Genomic DNA, 17,358 nt, shown 5'->3' with positions numbered 1-17,358 from the left:
CTCTGACACTAGGTAATAAGACGAACATTTCTAAACAGAGGGAATCTGAGCTTCCCTATAAAGCCCCCTGAGAATTACGTCAGCTTTAACCATCAAACCGCTGGGCTCTTTTTAATGCGAGTTTTCTCCGATCGCTTTGCTGGAACACGTTGGGCTGAGGGCAGGGGCCGAGGGGAGGCAGGTGGAGGGAAGCCGTAGGTAGGGGTGCGGGGAGGCGTCCGTTGGGGGTGGGATGCGGCGCCGAGGAGGGGCGGGAGAAGGCGGACGCTCCTACACAAAAGGCTATTTCCGGCTCCAATTTCCTTACGGAGCCTCAGTTGAGTTGAACGTTTTGGGGGCCAACGACCGGTGCCCGAGAACCAGGTGTGTGCGAGTGGACGCGGGCGCGGCGCGGCCCGGGGAGGGGGGGGGGGTCTGCTCCAGCCGCCTCCCGCCCCGCCCCCGCGAGCCGCGCCGCCCGCTCCCGGCCGGGACCTCCGAGCGGCTCAGCCTCCGCGACCGGCTCGCCCGCAGACAAAGGGGCGCGCGCGGAGGGCGGGCTCGCGGGCGGGGCGGGCGGCGGCGGGCGGCGGGCGGGGAGCGCGCTCGGGGCGCCGGGCGGGGGCCGCCGGGGCCGCGGCGCAGACCCCCGCGCGCGCCGCACACCCCGCCGGGCCGGCTCGGCGCCCGCCCCCGCGCTTCCACTCGGGCTTTGACCCTCCGCCCCCTCCCCGCCCCCCCCCCCCCCCCCGCAGGCCGCACCACTGCACCCGCCGCCCCGGCCGCCGCCGCCGCTCCTTGTCTGGCCGGCGGGCGGAGAGCGCAGCGCGGGGGGCCGGCGGCATGGCTGTGTCCTGGAGGAACTGGCTGGCCAACGAAGGGGTTAAGCACCTCTGCCTGGTAGGATGGCGGGCGAGGCTCTCCCTGCGTTTTGTCTCTGTGCAGCCACTCTGATTCATTCTCTGAGCGTGCGCGGGTGGGAAGCTGGAAGAAGTTTTGCCTCTAATTCGGACGTTCTCAAACTAACAGAAACTTTCCGCTCTTCCTACCTGGAGACAATAACGATGCCTTCCCCCCCCCCCCCCCCCCGCCCGCATCCCCGCTCCAAATGCCTGGGAACTCTCCTGCACTGCCCTGGGAGAGCGGATGTGGAGGAAGGGAGAGGGAGAGGGAGAGGTGATCCCTTTTAGTGAACGCAACTTTTTCTTAACCCTTTAAACATCCCTCCCCACCCCCCACCCCACCCCTTTGCTCTTTTCCCGAATTGCTTCTGTTTTGGTTTTGCATTGTAACGACACGCGATGCCCGGACTCCTTCCTTAGTCTCCTTAGGTACTGCAGGGGACACCTGCACATCCCTTAGGAGACCTCTTTGCCACCCAGATGCTAGATCTCAGGTGCAGGGACTGAGTAAGGTCCGGTTTGCTTTCCCGAGTGGCTTTTCAGCTTGCTGGTTAATTGCAAATGCTTTCTGCGAGTCCTAATCCAGCTTCCGCTGAAAGTACTGTGTCTGACGAATGTACTTGAGGTTTCCATTCATCAGATAATGTTTGTTTTTAATTTTTGTTTTCTCTCTCTCTGTATGATTTAGTTTATCTGGCTCTCCCTGAATGTTTTGCTTTTCTGGAAAGCCTTCCTGCTGTATAACCAAGGGCCGGAGTATCACTACCTCCACCAGATGTTAGGGGTAAGTGGGACTTGAGTAACCTCTTAGAATGGGTTTAAGGTGGGCAGACATTGCTACAAGGCTTGGTCAGTTCTTCCATTTGTTAAACTTTGTTCACTTCAGAAAGGTTTGCCATTCCCCAGTGGTCAGGTTTTCTTGTCTATTATCATTTACACTGGTCTGGGTTAACACGATTGACGCTTTTAAAGAACCAGAGATACTATCTGCCAAAGTCAAAGGAACGAACCTGCCAGACCAGGCCGGTAGTGCTGAGAGAAGTTGCTACATCTTGCCAGCTGCCAAGAGCCTTGAAGGATCTGCTTCAGGAGCAGGACCAGCCAATGACAGGCTGTTAGTTTTCGCTGATCAAGACTTCAGCCCGCTCATAAGCTTATTCAGAGGATTTCTGCACTGTTTCCTTTAACCGACAGTCCTCGCAAAGTATGTGTCTAATGCAGTTATTCATTTCTAGGCATTTCTCAGCTTCTTACCCTAGGTTCCTGGTTGATCTAATAATTGGTTCCAGTGTTCTGATCTAATATGAGAATGATATTATGCAGAACTTTGCTCCAGTTTATCTCGTGCTGATATTTTTTCTCTTCTCTAGTCCATGACATTTCTGATCTCATTCTTTCCATTCCCTTCCTACTGGACTCTTTAACAAAAGACAGAGGCACTGAGGACATCTTACTTTGTATTAGGAGGTAGCATTTTCTAAGCAACAAGCAAAAAGTGTAAAACATTGAAAAATTTCAAGGCATCTGAAAAAGTAGATTTTGTCATTCGTTTTCATTGGGGAAGAGATCACATTCTGAGTAAGAAATGCATTATTCCATGGATTTTCTTTTCCATGGTTTAATCATTATTTAACATCATGATTCGTTCACATGAATTTGGCGGTACCAGCCCTCCATTTCCTACTTTACATTTACAGATCTTATTTATCTTTAAACCTCAGCTCTGAAAGTAGTGCTTGGCACATTGCTAAGACTGCAATAAGTTGAGGCTGAATTAATTAACCACTATTTTATTTTATACAATAAAGTACACAGTCATACATTGATATTTTTAAAGTTTAACACCTATTTTTTAAAAACTTATTTTTTAGAGCTGTTTAAGGTTCACAGTAAAATTGAGAGTAAGGTACAGAGATTTCCCCTACCCCCACACATGCATAGCCTCCCCCATTACCAACATCTCCTAACAGTATAATGCATATGCTAAAATCGATGAACCTATGTTGACACATCATCACCTAACACAGGTATTTTTAACTAAAGGGTTGAAAAATAGTCTCAAAAATTAGACTCATTTTATTGGTAACTTTTAAAAAAATATTTATTATTTTAGAGAGAGAGAGAGAGAGAGCACAGCGGGGAGGGGCAGAGGCAGAGAGAGAGAGAATCACAAGCATACTCTGTGCTGAGTGCTAGTCTGGTGTTGGGCTCTATCCCATAACCCTGAGATCCTGGCCTGAGCTGGAATCAAGAGTCAGGTGCTCAACTGACCGAGCCACCTGGGTACTTCTCATTTTATTGGTAAATCTTAAATCCCAATGTTTATTTCTCTTTTTCATCCAACCAACCTTCCATTTAATCACAAGCAAACTGTCATGAAACCCATGCTTTTCAGATGGGCACATAGAAAGTGAGCCCTTACCCCTACCTTCAGATTGCTTACAATCTAATGGAGAATTGAACAAGTAAATATTTATAATTTAATAAACAAGAGAAATTTTCTCTAATAAACATATGAAGGTCTTTGACCTGTCTTTTTAATTTTTTCTCCTAGAAAGGCCCCCTTAGGTGTGAATTAGTAAACACAAGATTTTTCAGTAGGAGATATCTGACCTATTATGTAACTATCTGAATACTTTGGAGAAGACCCAAAAGAGTTATGATAGTAAATTTTGCCATCAAAAATGGTAAATTTTGCCATCAATGGTAAATTTTGATCAGGAGATATTAGTATTAATATACAATCTAAGAATAGATTATTTGAAACCACAAATGAACTTTGAATTTCAGCTCTATGATAAGCTAAAATAATAACTTACTTAAAATTATGTTAGAAACCAACAAGTTAATTTTTATGAACTTGGATGCTGTGTGATAACTTCAAATTTATTTTGGTGACAAGTCAGACATAATGAAGAGTATACACACATACACATATATTACCCAACTAATGAAAAAAAAATATGTTTTGCCTCTCTCTATCTCCATCTCGCATTAGTGCTTTTGTTTGAGTAATATGACAGCCTAGTAAGTTTTAATGGTGAGGCCTGGAGACCAGCTGGCACATAGTAAGGGCTCAATAAATATTCATCAGATGAATGAAGAAAAACAATGATAAGAGGACTAAATGGAAAACCATGAGTAAAAAGTGCAAGAAACAGAAGAGAGAGGTCATTGTAAATTAGTTTTTATAGAAACAGAAGAATGATCATAAGAATGAGTTGACCCTTAAGCCTTCCTGTTAGGAGTCAGGTAGGAAAAGTCACTGTGGGGAAGGCTTGATTTTTCTCCTTGCCATCCTGCTGAAAGATGAAAGATGATTTCCAGACTTTACACTTTTCAGTGATTACTTATATGATGATTTTCTAGGCATTAATTTATCTAAATCATTTTGAAATTTTTTCAGTCTATATTGCTCTCCTTTTGGGTGAAAAAGGCTCTATCTATGGTTTTACTGTTTGCTTTGTGAAGGAGGACTTAATTTTATTTGTCATAGGCTTATCTTTCCTAATCTTTTGAGGACTATGGTATTACCTCATAAGAATTTGCAGGCATTTTCCAAATCACAAAGAATATAGAATATAACAATAGATATAATTAATTTTAAAATAAATATTGCTGGCTCCCATGTTTTACATGTTTAATAATGATGCTTCATTATTATTAACTTAATGTCTTACATAGAGCATCTTAGAGCCTACCAAATACTCAAGAGAACAAGGTCTCGCTGTGATGAGTTTTAGGAAGCCTGAAAAGGACTTAATAAGTATTCTGATATTACAAGTCTCTCTCTCTCTTCTTTTATTAAAGATTTTAAAATTTATTTTAGAGAGAAGGAGAGAAAGAGAGCATGAGCAAGAGGGATAGAAGGAGAGGGAGAGAATTTCAAGCAGACTCTGTGCTCAGCCCAGAGCCCCACAAGGGGCTCCATCTCATGACCCTGAGATCCTGACCTGTGCCAAAACCAAGAGGCAGATGCTTAATCGACTGCACTCCTTAGGAGCCCCTATAAGTGTCTTTAAGGTGAATTTTAGATTCAAAAAAATCATGACGGTATTCTCAGAAATGAATTTACTACCACATTAAAACACAAATGGAAGCAGTACCTCCAGTTGTTGAATATTTTGATAATAATGTTGAGTATAAAGGTTGCCGTTATTCATCTTTAAAAGGAAGGTAATAACAGAGTCGTGGGAGTATTAGGGGAAGAAAGGGTCCAGAGATCACAGCCCATTTACAAGAAGGCATAAACACTGAGAAGCAGTTAATTCTTAGTAGTTTGAAATCTCTGCTTTCTACTTTCAACTGTTTATTCCTGTGATGTGCCAGATACTTTACAAATATTTTATTTGAGCTAGGAAACCATTCTTCCCATTTTACACATGGGGAAATGTAGGCTGAGGAAGCTGATGACTTGTTCAGTGTTAGAGCTAGGGTGTGATTGCAGTCCTGTCTGGCCTCTCTGCTTTTTCCTCATGCTACATAGATTTTTTTAAACCACTTCACCGGCCCATCTCTGATACTCAGGCCACTGGTTACTCATCATCAATGCTGCCCAACAGAAATGTAATAGGAGTCATGCAATTCAAATCTTTTCTGTAGCATGTTAAAAAAAGTAAAAGGCAGTGACATTAAATTTAATAATATATTTTATTTAAAATAGTATATCTAAAATATTGTAATAGATTGAAGCATTCAATACGTAGTCAATATTTTTAAAAATAGTAATGAGATAGTCTATGCTGTTGCCTATTCTTTGAAATATAGTATATATTTTACACTTGTGCACATCACAATTCAGTCATGAGATTTTCATCTGAAATACTTATGTTTGGCTTCATAAAATTTTATAAATAAAAAAGTGAATTCACATACCTAAGCTGTTCCAAACATATTTAAAATTTTCTAATAACACAAAGGACTATCAGTTTTAAGAGTAAATTAAGAAAAAAACCCCCAATAAACCTAAAAGTTCAATTTCTTGGTGGGCCTAGGCACATTTCAAATACATAATACCTGTGTGCAACTAGTGGCTACCCGTTTGGACAGTATAAATGTAGACGGTGGGGGAAGATATTTCTACTTCCATGGTCATATGCACTTACCATTTTGTTTTAAGCAAACAACTGGCCAACCAGCCCAATTAAAAGACATCAGGATATGGGCAGTCCTTTTCCTCTCCCTCTCCAAAACAGGAGTTGATATTGGATGGGAAGTCTTGGGCTCTAGTTATTGGTGTGTAACCCTAAAAAATATCTCTGACTTCTCTCTAATCGTCTGAGCTTTTTGGTGGTGGGAACCTTTGAGAATGAAGGTGAAATTATTTGATTTTCAGAACTAGTGGATCCATTTTTTATTTATATTTATTTATATTTATAGGATGCTAGTTGATTGTTCTCAGACCAGAATTAACGATTTAAAAAATTGCATAAGAATTGACAGGGAAAAGGAGATCTCCACTGATGGAAGATAAAACAATGTTGAGGTTAGTATGTCTTAGTAGGAGTTTTCATCACGACTATTCTTTGCCAGACTGGTCTGATCCAGACCTGGAGGCAGCATGGTCACTGCTGGTTTATGCCTGAGTTAATGTGCTAATCAGACTGTGCACTTCCTAGGAGATGTTTAATTATGACATGCTGTGAGTTTTGGAATCTTAAAATTAAGCTAAGAATAATAAAAAAGTCTTTTGAGGGAAGCCAACACACACACACACACACACACACACACACACACATAAGCAAACCAAACAATTACCCCCTCCACCTCATAACAACCTTTTAAATAAGGGAGTATTTTGATTTTTTAAAGATGAAATCTATTTTTGACTTATTTATTTTCAAGGAACGGACAATGTAGTTGTGCTCTTTACTAGAAAGTACTAATGTGTTGTGACCGACCTTGAGAAATTTAGTTTCCTAGATTTTTTTGAAATGTTGGAGCAATTTAACACAAAATATTATCCATGGAAGCCCCCATACTGAAGTTCATCTGTTTCTGAGTTTGTATTTCTGACATTTTAATAATTAACAGATATAATTTAATTGATAAGAACATCTTAATTTGAGAGTGTGTTTTATGGTAAGAGATTCAATGTGTCTTGGTTTTTTATTTTTTTTTTCCTCCCAAAACTAACATTTATATATGGACCATTCAGTTTCAACCTATTTATTTTCATGGTGCCATGTTGAGAAATTTATTTATTTTTGTCTCACAATTATTATTTCATTTTTTAAAAGGTTTTATTTTTAAGTAATCTCTACACCCAACAGCTGGAATTTACAACCCTGAGAACCAGAGTCATATGTTCTACCAACTGAGCCCACCAAACGCCCCTCACAATTATTATTTTAGATTGACCCCATGGTCATGAAAATCTTTTTTTTTCTTTTTAAAACCCTTTTTTGAGATATCTATGTTAATTGGAAGAAAGCTGTGAGAATTGACATATTTTCGAGTCTCACAGCGATGATCTTTCTTTGGTTAATCATCCTTTCAGTGATTAAGAAACATTAACTAATTTACCCTCTCAAAAGTCCTAGAAGTTATATCATAATTAACAATTTTCAGGGACAGAAATCTGATGTCATGTGAATTTGTTAAGGTCAGAGATTAGAGTGTCTGTACAATTTGACCTAGGATTTTAAGTCAGTATTGGTTTCATAGCTGGCCCAGGCAATTTTATTTCTGCTGAGAAGGAATATATACCATCTATCAGCTTCAGGAAAGGCTTGATCATCAATTCTTTCCACTTATTGTATAAAGTGTTAAGAGTTACTACCTAGATTTGCCCAGATATGCATTGTGGTTTCAATACAGGGCATGTTTTTAACTGAATGGTGTTTTTGTTTTTTTTGTTTGTTTTTATTCTTAACATTCTGTTATTTGAAAATACTTACTTATTGTTTACTGTTAGGTGAAATGACTTATATTACTGTGACACAATCATTATACTCTTAATCTGTTTATAGTAGAGAGAGACTCAGAATTTTAGAGTTGGAAGTAAGCTTTGGTATCTTTACTTAGACTTCTTCCTCATTTTCTCAAACAGAAAAATGAGATTGAAATGATTTGCTCACCATTACCTACTGAATGAGTGGCTTGGTAACTATTCTAGTCCATCGATCCTCAGTCCAGTAGTCTGTTATGATGAACAACTGTGTGTACATATGTATAAACAAATTAAACCCCACACTGCTAGCTTTCCATCTTATGTGAAATTATATTTAAAGGTGTTTAGGAATTTTTAAGAAGTTAAGGAAAATTATTGATTTTGCCTTCAATATTTAACTCAATCCTTACTGTATACAGTAGAATGACAACTGTATAATTCTCTTTTATCAATACCAAACAAAACTGTGTAGAATTGGAGGGTGGAATTAATTTCAGAGATTTTTCAGATCTACCTTCTTCATTTTGTTACTAGTATTAGTAACATCAATAGTAGGTTACATTCATTGAGGACTGTCTAGATACCAGGCATTAGTCTAAGAGCTTTGTTTGGACTAATATATTTAATCTTTCTATTCATCCTTTGGAATATATATATATATATATATATATATATTATATATGGAATATATATAATATATATATACATATGTGTATATGTGGAATATATATGGAATATATACACACATATATATATGTTTTAAGATTTTTTGTTTATTTAATGAGAGAGAGAGAGAGAGAGCATGAGTGGTATAGGGGATGGGGTCAGAGGGAAAGGGAGAAGCAGACTCCCCACTGAGCAGGGAGCCCATTGCAGGACTCAATCCCAGGACCCCAGGATCATGACCTGAAGCAAAGGCAGATGTTTAACCGACTGAGTTCCCCAGGTGCCCCTGGAGTATATATTTTTAATGTTTAGCTGAGGAAATGAATTAGGGAAGTCCTGTAACTTGTTATTGAGTGACAGAAGTGGGGCTCCAGCCCAAACGTCCTGATTCCAGAACTTGTATTGCTAACCATTGTGCTCCTTTGCCTCTATGTGACATTAAACTAGGCCTAACTATATGGAATTGCCATCTTGATAGATAAAAATGATCAAATATCAGCCATTTCCTATAGTTCAACCTGATAACAACTGTTACCATTTACTAATCACATAGCATGTGCCAGATATATTCTTTGCTCTTTCTTTTTATAATCTCATTTATTTCTTATATTTAAATTATCTTTGTGAATAAAAACCCTGGAAGATAGGAGGTATCACTTTTTAGGGAATTGAGAAACTGAGATTCTGGGTGGTTAGGTAGCTTTCCTCAAGTCATCCAGCTAACACCTGAAGAAGCCCTATTTGAACCCATATTTGTCTCATACTGAAGGCCATGTTCTCAGTCATTGTGTTGCACCAGGGAGGTTCTGAGAGAGATGGGGTTAGAACCTGAAATTTCCTACACTTGCCCGAGGTTCTTATGCATCCCACCACAGTGGCTTTGCATTGGGCTCTCTATATGTATGTGTGTTTTTGTATCACTAAGTACTCGATCAGAAATGAAGATAAGAATATTGTTTATCGATTGTTCTTAGATCCAAGGCAGACTCATACACCTCATCCTCACTGATGTCTCCTGTGTTCATTTGTTCAGGCTTCTGTCACAATGTACCCCAGACTGGGTGGTCTAAACAACAGAAATGTGTTTCCTCACAATTTTGGAGGCCACATGATTTGTGCTGTCTCCTGGGGAATGCCCCACCTGAGGAGAAGGCCTATAGAAGGACTGACTGTTATATAGGGACTTTATGGATTGATTTAGTTCATTTAGCTCATTTGGTAGATGAACTTAGTAGGGCTAAATGTCTTCTATATCCACTCAGTCTTCTAATCTTGTTAATTTTTCTAGTTTATCATGTTAAGCATTGTGGTGATCCTAAAATTGATTTTAAAAGTGCCTCTGGAGGGGAAAACCAAATAAACAATCAAACAACAATCAAACAAAGATCATGGACCTTGGAATTCTGTGGATATGAGTTTAAATCCTAGGTCAGGCATTTATCTCCCTTTATGATTTTGATTTTGGTAAATTACTCCCCTGAGCATAAGTTTAACTCATCTGTGAAATTGGACTTAACTTTTCCCCGTACTTATTTGTGAACATTGCATGAGAACATGTGGGTGAAATGTGTAGCACTTGGTGCATAGGTACTCAGCGAAAAATAGTTATTACTGTAATGAAATAATATTAGTTAGCATTAATAGTATTAATAGCACTGAATAGTAATATTAGAAATTATTTGTTGATAAATAAAAATAATAAAAGGAATTCAGAAGTATATAAAGATGAAAGGAACCTGCTGAGCATTTAGCAGATGGCATTAGGACAGGGAGGCCTATCCTTTCCTTTGGTTGACCTCTGGCTGCCTCTTTGATCCTGCTGAACAAAACAAATATCTGTTGCTATTTGTAATTGACCCAAATTTGTAGCAACGTGGTTACCATGGCTGTGTGGAATTTCAGCTTGAAGTAGAAAGCATTTCATTCAAAAAAGCACTTGTTAATTTTCATTGAAACTTGGAGTCTTCAACAGGTAGATGGGCGAAATGATACCTATCTCACAAGGAGGTTGTGAACCTTAAAGTTAAAAGAAATGAAAATAGTGAGAGCCAACATTCACTGAAATGTTCTCATTGACACACGTTGTATTAAGTTCTTTATACGTTCTATAAAGAGTAAGTCTTAACTAGCCCACAGGGTAGGTTCTACTACATAAGAGGAAGCTAACACCCAGAAATTATAAATAACCTGCTCATGGAGTAAAGTGTTCTCTCAAATGCTAATTTTCCTCTTTCCTTCCCTCCTGTCTCCTTCATAGCCACAGACAGTCCTGTACCCCCAATGAAACATGATGAAACTGTTCTTATTTCAGATTGTTTTATTGAGGATTAGGTGATATAAAAGATAAGGAAGTACTTTGAAGAATTGAGAACATCATGGATGTGAAAAATGGTTATCATTTACTGTTGCTATGTTCTGTCATTCTTCCCAGCCTTTAAGGCTCCAGCCACCGCACCATGACAGAGCTCCTCTAGTTGTTGTCATAAAGGACAGTCAGGGAGAAAGGAATGAGGGAAGGTTTTGTCTTCATGACCAGAAATGTGGCAGACACACTTTAACCTCCAATATGTATTACATTTACAGTATTGACTCTTGAAATGGAATCTTGAAGGTCTGTGACATGTTGTAATTATTAATTGTGCTAAGGCATGAACTAAGATTGAGACCTTAGTGTAAGAGCAGATTACTTGGGTGGGAGTGAGTCTCATTTCTTAGTATCTGCATTTTAATACAACTTTGTGATGTGAAAAGTAGCTATTTTAGAATTTTGGCAATGGGACTGAAGAAAAAATAGATTAAGAAGATGGACTTTGCATGATCAATAGAGTGTTTACGTGTTTAGAACTTGAAAACTTGAATTTGACAATGACTCTTTTCTATGGATAAATGAATTGAACACAAGTTCTATGAGGAACTGGCTTTAAATTGCATGACAATGGTTTCCATGAATTTGTTAATTGTTAAAGGTCTTCAGACAATAAGACTATCAAAGGTCTTAAATAGTTTAAGGCAAGATTGATTTTTTTTTTTAAAAGTGAATACTTATATACTAAGATAAATCTAAGAAATGATTTATGATGAATGCCTTTCTGACTATATTCCTTTTTCCTATAGTAGGATTATCAAATGGTTGATTTCAAAGTGCCAGTAATTGCGTTTCATATGATCTTAGAAAGCTTAGATGCATTGGAAGAATTTGAAGTGGTAGGATCCAAACAAATTTCTTTTTTCCCCATTCTATACTTTGGATTCTCTTTGCTAACTTCCTCAGCAAATTCTCTTCTTATGTGCCTTCTAATTATCTGCATAGCTCACTGTCACCCTACCTTGAATTGATTTCCAGAATGCTTTAACAATTCTTACTGATTTCCTTTGGCCAAGTTGCTTCTGAGAAGTTAGTTTGGGCCTCTGAGCTTTGTTAATTCTCTCGGTTTGAAAACCAAGCATCTAAAAGCACATTTGTAAAGTGCTTTGAGTCATGCAAAGGTAAAAAATATGTTTTTTCTTTATTTTCCCTCCCATAGCTCAGAATATCTAAAGGGAAAACTAAGCAAATATCATCAGTGGCCTATATTAATGGGTTCCAGTTGGAAAAAAATGACTCATATTAAGCCACAAGAATGCAGAGCTTCAGTATGGATGTTCTTCCACTTGAGAAATGGCATTTGATGTTGGGCATTGTCTGTATTACATTTGTTACCTCCCGTGGAATTTTCTGTAGAATTGGGGCTTGGCTTGGACTATGCAGGACCCATCGCCGAAGTATTTATTTTGATCTTGTACATTTTGTAAAATGTAAGAGAGGGGAAGAATGACTCAAGTGAACATCTTAGAAGAGTTTACAGTCATAATGGATCTAGAAAGTTTACTTAGTTTTGGTTTGTCCAAAGAAAACTTCTACTGACTTTAAAGCTTGGACATGTTATTCTTAAAGATGAAATCATGTTTTGTTAAACCTACAGATTTTAGACACATAAAATTTGTTCAAGTCTTATATGACATGCATAATTGTTAAAACTAAGTGTTTTCACTTTTTTCTAAGCATGGAGTGACTATTACTTTAAATTTCAAATATAGGGGCACCTAGGTAGCTCAGTGGTTACACGTCTGCCTTTGACTCAGGTCCTCATCCGGGGGTCCTGGGATTGAGTCCTGCCCTGGGCTCCCTGTGGGGAGCCTGCTTCTGCTTCTGCCTATGTCTCTGCCTCTCTCTCTCTCCTCTCATGAATAAATAAATGTTTTAAAAAAATATGTTTCAAATATAGTAATACCTGTGAACATTCCAAAGTTCAGTGGAAACAATTTAATGTAATGAACAATGTAATTTATGAACATGGATTTTGTGGACAAACTTACTAAAGTGAAAATTGGGGACTCTACCTTCTAAGAAATATATCTGTAAGTAATTTATTGAAATCTTCAAGCCTTAAGTTTCCTCAATTATAAATGGGGAATTATATTATGAAATCAAGCTCCATAAAAATTCCAGTATTAAAATATTCTGATTTAAAAAATGATAGCTTTGCATAGTCTAACCTAATATTTCTTACAGCATTTTGTTTTATTTTGAGGAGAGGATTGAGTAAGATGAGGAAGAAATGAGCGTGAGACCTTCAAAAAGTATGACTTCCTTTCTTGCTAATGGCAAGTTGCAGTAGACAATGCTAGCTAGAGTCCTTTCTTTCGGGTGACATTTCTGAAGTTAGGAATTTTTTGATGTTGAAATCTATTTGTAAACGGCTGCTAATGACAACATTCCCAACAACTACGAGAGATTAACTCCTAATGTCATACAGTGTATACATACTGAATTATTTAAATAGCTATTTTGTAAGTGGCAGTAATGTTTTCTTAATTATAATTTCAAAACTATTGAAGCTCATAATTCATTGCTTTTTAACTGGTAATGGTTTTCAAATTTTCTTTCCAATTTTTTGGGCCTTTTTAAAGCTTTCTGTCAAACCAGCCACAGATGGAGGTACACACGAAGAGAACGACTTTTAAAGGACATTAGCAGTGAATGCTCTCTGTAAAAACAAAAGATTTAAAAAGCTATGTTTGAATGTCAGGTATAGAGTGTTTAAACATGTTACCTTCATTCATAACACACTGTCTTCGTGGGTCTTTTGCTTTCTTCATCATTCATTAACTTATTCATTGTTTAATCACTCTTCATTCTCCCAATTCTCCAGTTCCTTTTTCCTCCTGACAGTAGCAACCTTTTTAACATGCTGACGTGTATCCTCCTATTGATAGTTTATGTGCATTTTTCTTTGAATTCACCAAAATAGATTATGCATAGACTCATTCTGTTTCTTGCTTTTTTCCATCTGGTATTATGTTTTCAAAGTCTATCCTGTGACTGTAGTTCTTCGGGGTTTTACAGTATTCCCTAGTTTGCATCTGCCAGATTTTACTATCTATCCATTGTCCTGGAAATAGACCCTTAAACTTTCATCTAATTTGCTACTACTTTGGATAACATCATGATGAACATAAAGCATTCTTGTAGAGTGTTAATATTATACAGTAGTTTCCTGGTTTTATGATTTAGAGACTCTGCCCAATCACTGGGGGACAACTAATCAGTTCATATTGTAACCAAATTACATATTTTGGTAGGATGTTTCTATATAGTTATAATGGTTTTTAGTGAAATTAAGATGAAGTTAGAGATGATATCAGGCATGGAACAATTCTAAAAATTCAGTTGTATTAACTGGTTTTCGGTGAGTCTTCTCAAGGTTATTGGATAACTAAAGGGAAGAATGTAGCAAGTATTCTAAGTATTATTTGAATTTAGTATTTCCATGGCTTTTTTCTTATGTATTGTACATAGTATTAACCATTTAAACAAAGAACAGTCATATAAACGGTTACAGTAAAAACAACAATAATAACACATCTAACATCAGACTTAGAAATATAGGAATTGGGGGCACCTGGGTGGTGCAGCCGGTTAAGTGTCGATTCTTGGTTTCTGTTCAGGTCGTGATATCAGAGTCATGAGATCAAGCCCTGCGTTGGGTTCCCTGCACTGTGCAATGTCTGCTAAAGTTTCTCTCTTCATCTCCCTTTGTCCTCCTCCACCACGCGAGCATGCTCCCTCTTTCCCTCTCTCTAAAATAAATAAATAAACCTTAAAAAAATAAATATAGGAAATGGAATAAATATAAGAGAGAACATTAAGAGGGTCAGTGAGTAGAGTGGAGTGGATTATAGAAAAGATAAAGAAGCGTCACATCAAGGAATCACCCTAACTTTATGAGCCACAAAATGTAATAGTTGTATGGACCCAGAGACCAAGCAAGGTGAGGAAGGCTGTGGGATGGAGTGTGACCGGAGGGTTATTTTTGTTTTGTTTTATTTTTTATTTTTGTACATGGTAGCGTATGAGGACTTTCTTTATCAATATTTTAATATATATAGAAATACTTTATTTTCTCCCAGGAACTGTTTGGTAAATATCTTAAGAGCACATATGTTATCAAAACTGGAAGAAATGTGTTATGGTATCTGTCACAAGGGACCCATGGTTTGGACAATATTTAAGGTTTGGGCAGCACGTAAGGTGTAGTAGTGTCAAATAATCGGTAACTGTCTTTCATGCCCTCCCATTACCCTGGTAGTTGTTCTGTACATTACCTGGAACCCCTTCTTCCCTTGCCAGCTATAATGTCACTCATTATAATTTGCCCTCTTTCCTGTTCCTGTCCTGTTCTGTCCTTCCTGTCCTGTTCTATTCTGCGCTGTCCTATCCGGGTCTCTGTGCTGTCCTTTCCTGTCCTGTCCTGTCCTATTCTGTATTGTCCTGTCCTTTCCTATCCTGTCCTAGTCTCTCCCATCCTGCCCTGTCATGTCCTACCCTGTCCTGTTCTGTCCTTCCCATCCTGGTCTATTCTGTGCCATCCTGTACTGGTCCCCGTGCTGTCCCACCCTGTCTCGTCCTGTCCTGTCCTATATTCTGTGTTGTCCTGTCCTTTCCTATCCTGTCCTAGTCTCTCCCATTCTGCACTGTCCTGTCCCACCCTGTCCTGTTCTGTCCTATTCTGTCCTTTACTGTCTTGTCCTGTCCTATCTTATTCTGTCCTATTGATCCTGAACTTTAAGTAAATATCTTCTTATTTAATCAAAGGCTGTAAAAAAAAAAAAAAAAAAAGAGGCCAGTAGCTTAATGTCCTTCTTTTGGCATCCATCACCATAAGCCATGAAAAATTTGCAAGATAATTTTTTGTCATGCATTTTTCAGTGTGAAATAAATATAGCATACAATTAAGGGAAAACTGGAAAACGTACAAAAGTTGAAATAAAAGGAAAATTGCCCTTCACATTATCACCATTTAAAGGGAATATTACTCCTCAAATTGTACTTTAAAAATTTTTTTTCCACTTCATTTTCTTTAGAAAACAGTCTTTCTTGTGACTTTCAAATTTATTACATCTTTTTCATATTTATTATAGAAAATGAGAGGAGATGCAAAAAAAAATCATTTGTATCTTGGGACCCACTGGACATAACTGCTGTTAACATTTTGGTGTATTTCTTAAATACAGGTTTTTTTCTTTTTTTAAAAAAAAAAAGATAATTCAGAATAGATATTCTCTAACACACAGCATTAAATATCATATTAAGTTTATTTCTATTATGACAAATTGTTAACCATGCATTATTAAACATACTTATTTAACACACCTATCTCAAACACTTCTAAAATTTTGGATATCCAGTTGGCTTCTGTTAACCCAGAAAATGCAGTGAAAAAATGATTGTGTAGAATATTCCCTCTATTTTTATAATTATGTCTTTTGGATATGTTATTAGAATTTCAAAGTATATTAACTCAGTTTTGTTTATTGTGAATTTGTGTTGTGATCTATCAGTTTAATTAAGTTCTTGGTACTTAATTGTTAAGATACATTACATTTTAAAAGAAATACATGCTTCTATACATTGAATACTGCGTTACAATGAAAAAATTAGAAACTTCCCTTTAATCCTATGTAATCTATGTTATATACAGATACACACTTTGTACCTGCATGTTATTAATTCATTTCCATTATACAAATTTTAACTTACTTTCAATGGCTAAGTAAATCCCATAATGTGTAGATAATTTGTTTTACATTTCTCTACTGTTACCATTTTAGTTCTATTCTTTGTTTTTATATCACATGCCATACTGCAGTGAGTATCCTTGTAGAAATTTATATGTACCCTTAGACAAGTATTTCTGTATGCTACTTTATTTTTTTAAGAAATTCCAAAGTGAGATATTTGGGGCAATCGAATGTTATTTTTTTTTGGAGAAAAGATTATTTTTGATTTATATTTCCTCTCTTATACCATTTATCCTCTTACATTTGATGTAATGTATTATTCTACCAGGAGATGAACTAGTGTGGGCCACTGTGTGTTGACCAATTAAACTCTGAAGAATTTCATAGAAGAGTCTAATGTTTAAATATGTATACATCAGGAAGTTTAGGTAAATAGTCTGTACCAAGTAATCCATTTATTCAGTCCATTTTACTAAGTACCTACTCTCTCAGCCATTTTGGTCATTTTGATACACCCAGAGTTCGTTTTCTTAGAATTAATATCTTCTTGGAAACAGGTTTTTTTTTTTTTTTTTCTGCAAAGAAATACTAGAAGAAATTCAGCTGGATTCAGGGTTGAAAATCATGTTTAAAAGACATGCTGAATTAGCTAAGATTGCTAATATTTTGAGGACAAAGATAGAACTTAAAGACAGTTTTATAGATTCAGTTAAGAAGAGTTATTAACAAATAGGACTGAATTCAGGAGGAGTAAAATAGATATGTTTAAGAAGGGTATGCTAGACAGTCATGAGAGAAAAATCTTAATATTGAATATTCTGTATTATATGAATTTTAATATATGTTATTATGGATAGT

The 17,358-nt window shown here is 37.5% G+C and overlaps 1 protein-coding gene across 5 annotated transcripts in view; it reads left to right on the top strand.

Moving 5' to 3' along the window:
- Positions 1-302: 302 nt before the first annotated feature.
- NOX4 (NADPH oxidase 4) overlaps positions 303-17,358 on the top strand; it is a 167,301-nt gene continuing 150,245 nt past the window's right edge. For 3 of the 5 annotated variants that reach the window (XM_055320776.1, XM_055320775.1, XM_055320774.1), the window contains exons 1-3: positions 319-363; positions 735-879; positions 1,570-1,665. In XM_055320776.1, the coding sequence (XP_055176751.1) occupies positions 823-879; positions 1,570-1,665 (153 nt within the window). In that variant the 5' untranslated portion in view covers positions 319-363; positions 735-822. Of the gene's footprint in view, positions 364-734; positions 880-1,569; positions 1,666-17,358 lie in introns of all 5 variants that reach the window. The other 2 variants (XM_055320778.1, XM_055320777.1) reach the window with 1 other exon arrangement.

The sequence above is a fragment of the Nyctereutes procyonoides genome, unplaced genomic scaffold, assembly GCF_905146905.1.
Source record: "Nyctereutes procyonoides isolate TBG_1078 unplaced genomic scaffold, NYPRO_anot_genome, whole genome shotgun sequence".
NCBI lineage: Eukaryota > Metazoa > Chordata > Mammalia > Carnivora > Canidae > Nyctereutes > Nyctereutes procyonoides.
Note: the sequence above shows the minus strand (reverse complement) of the source record. Positions and strands in the feature narration are given on the sequence as shown.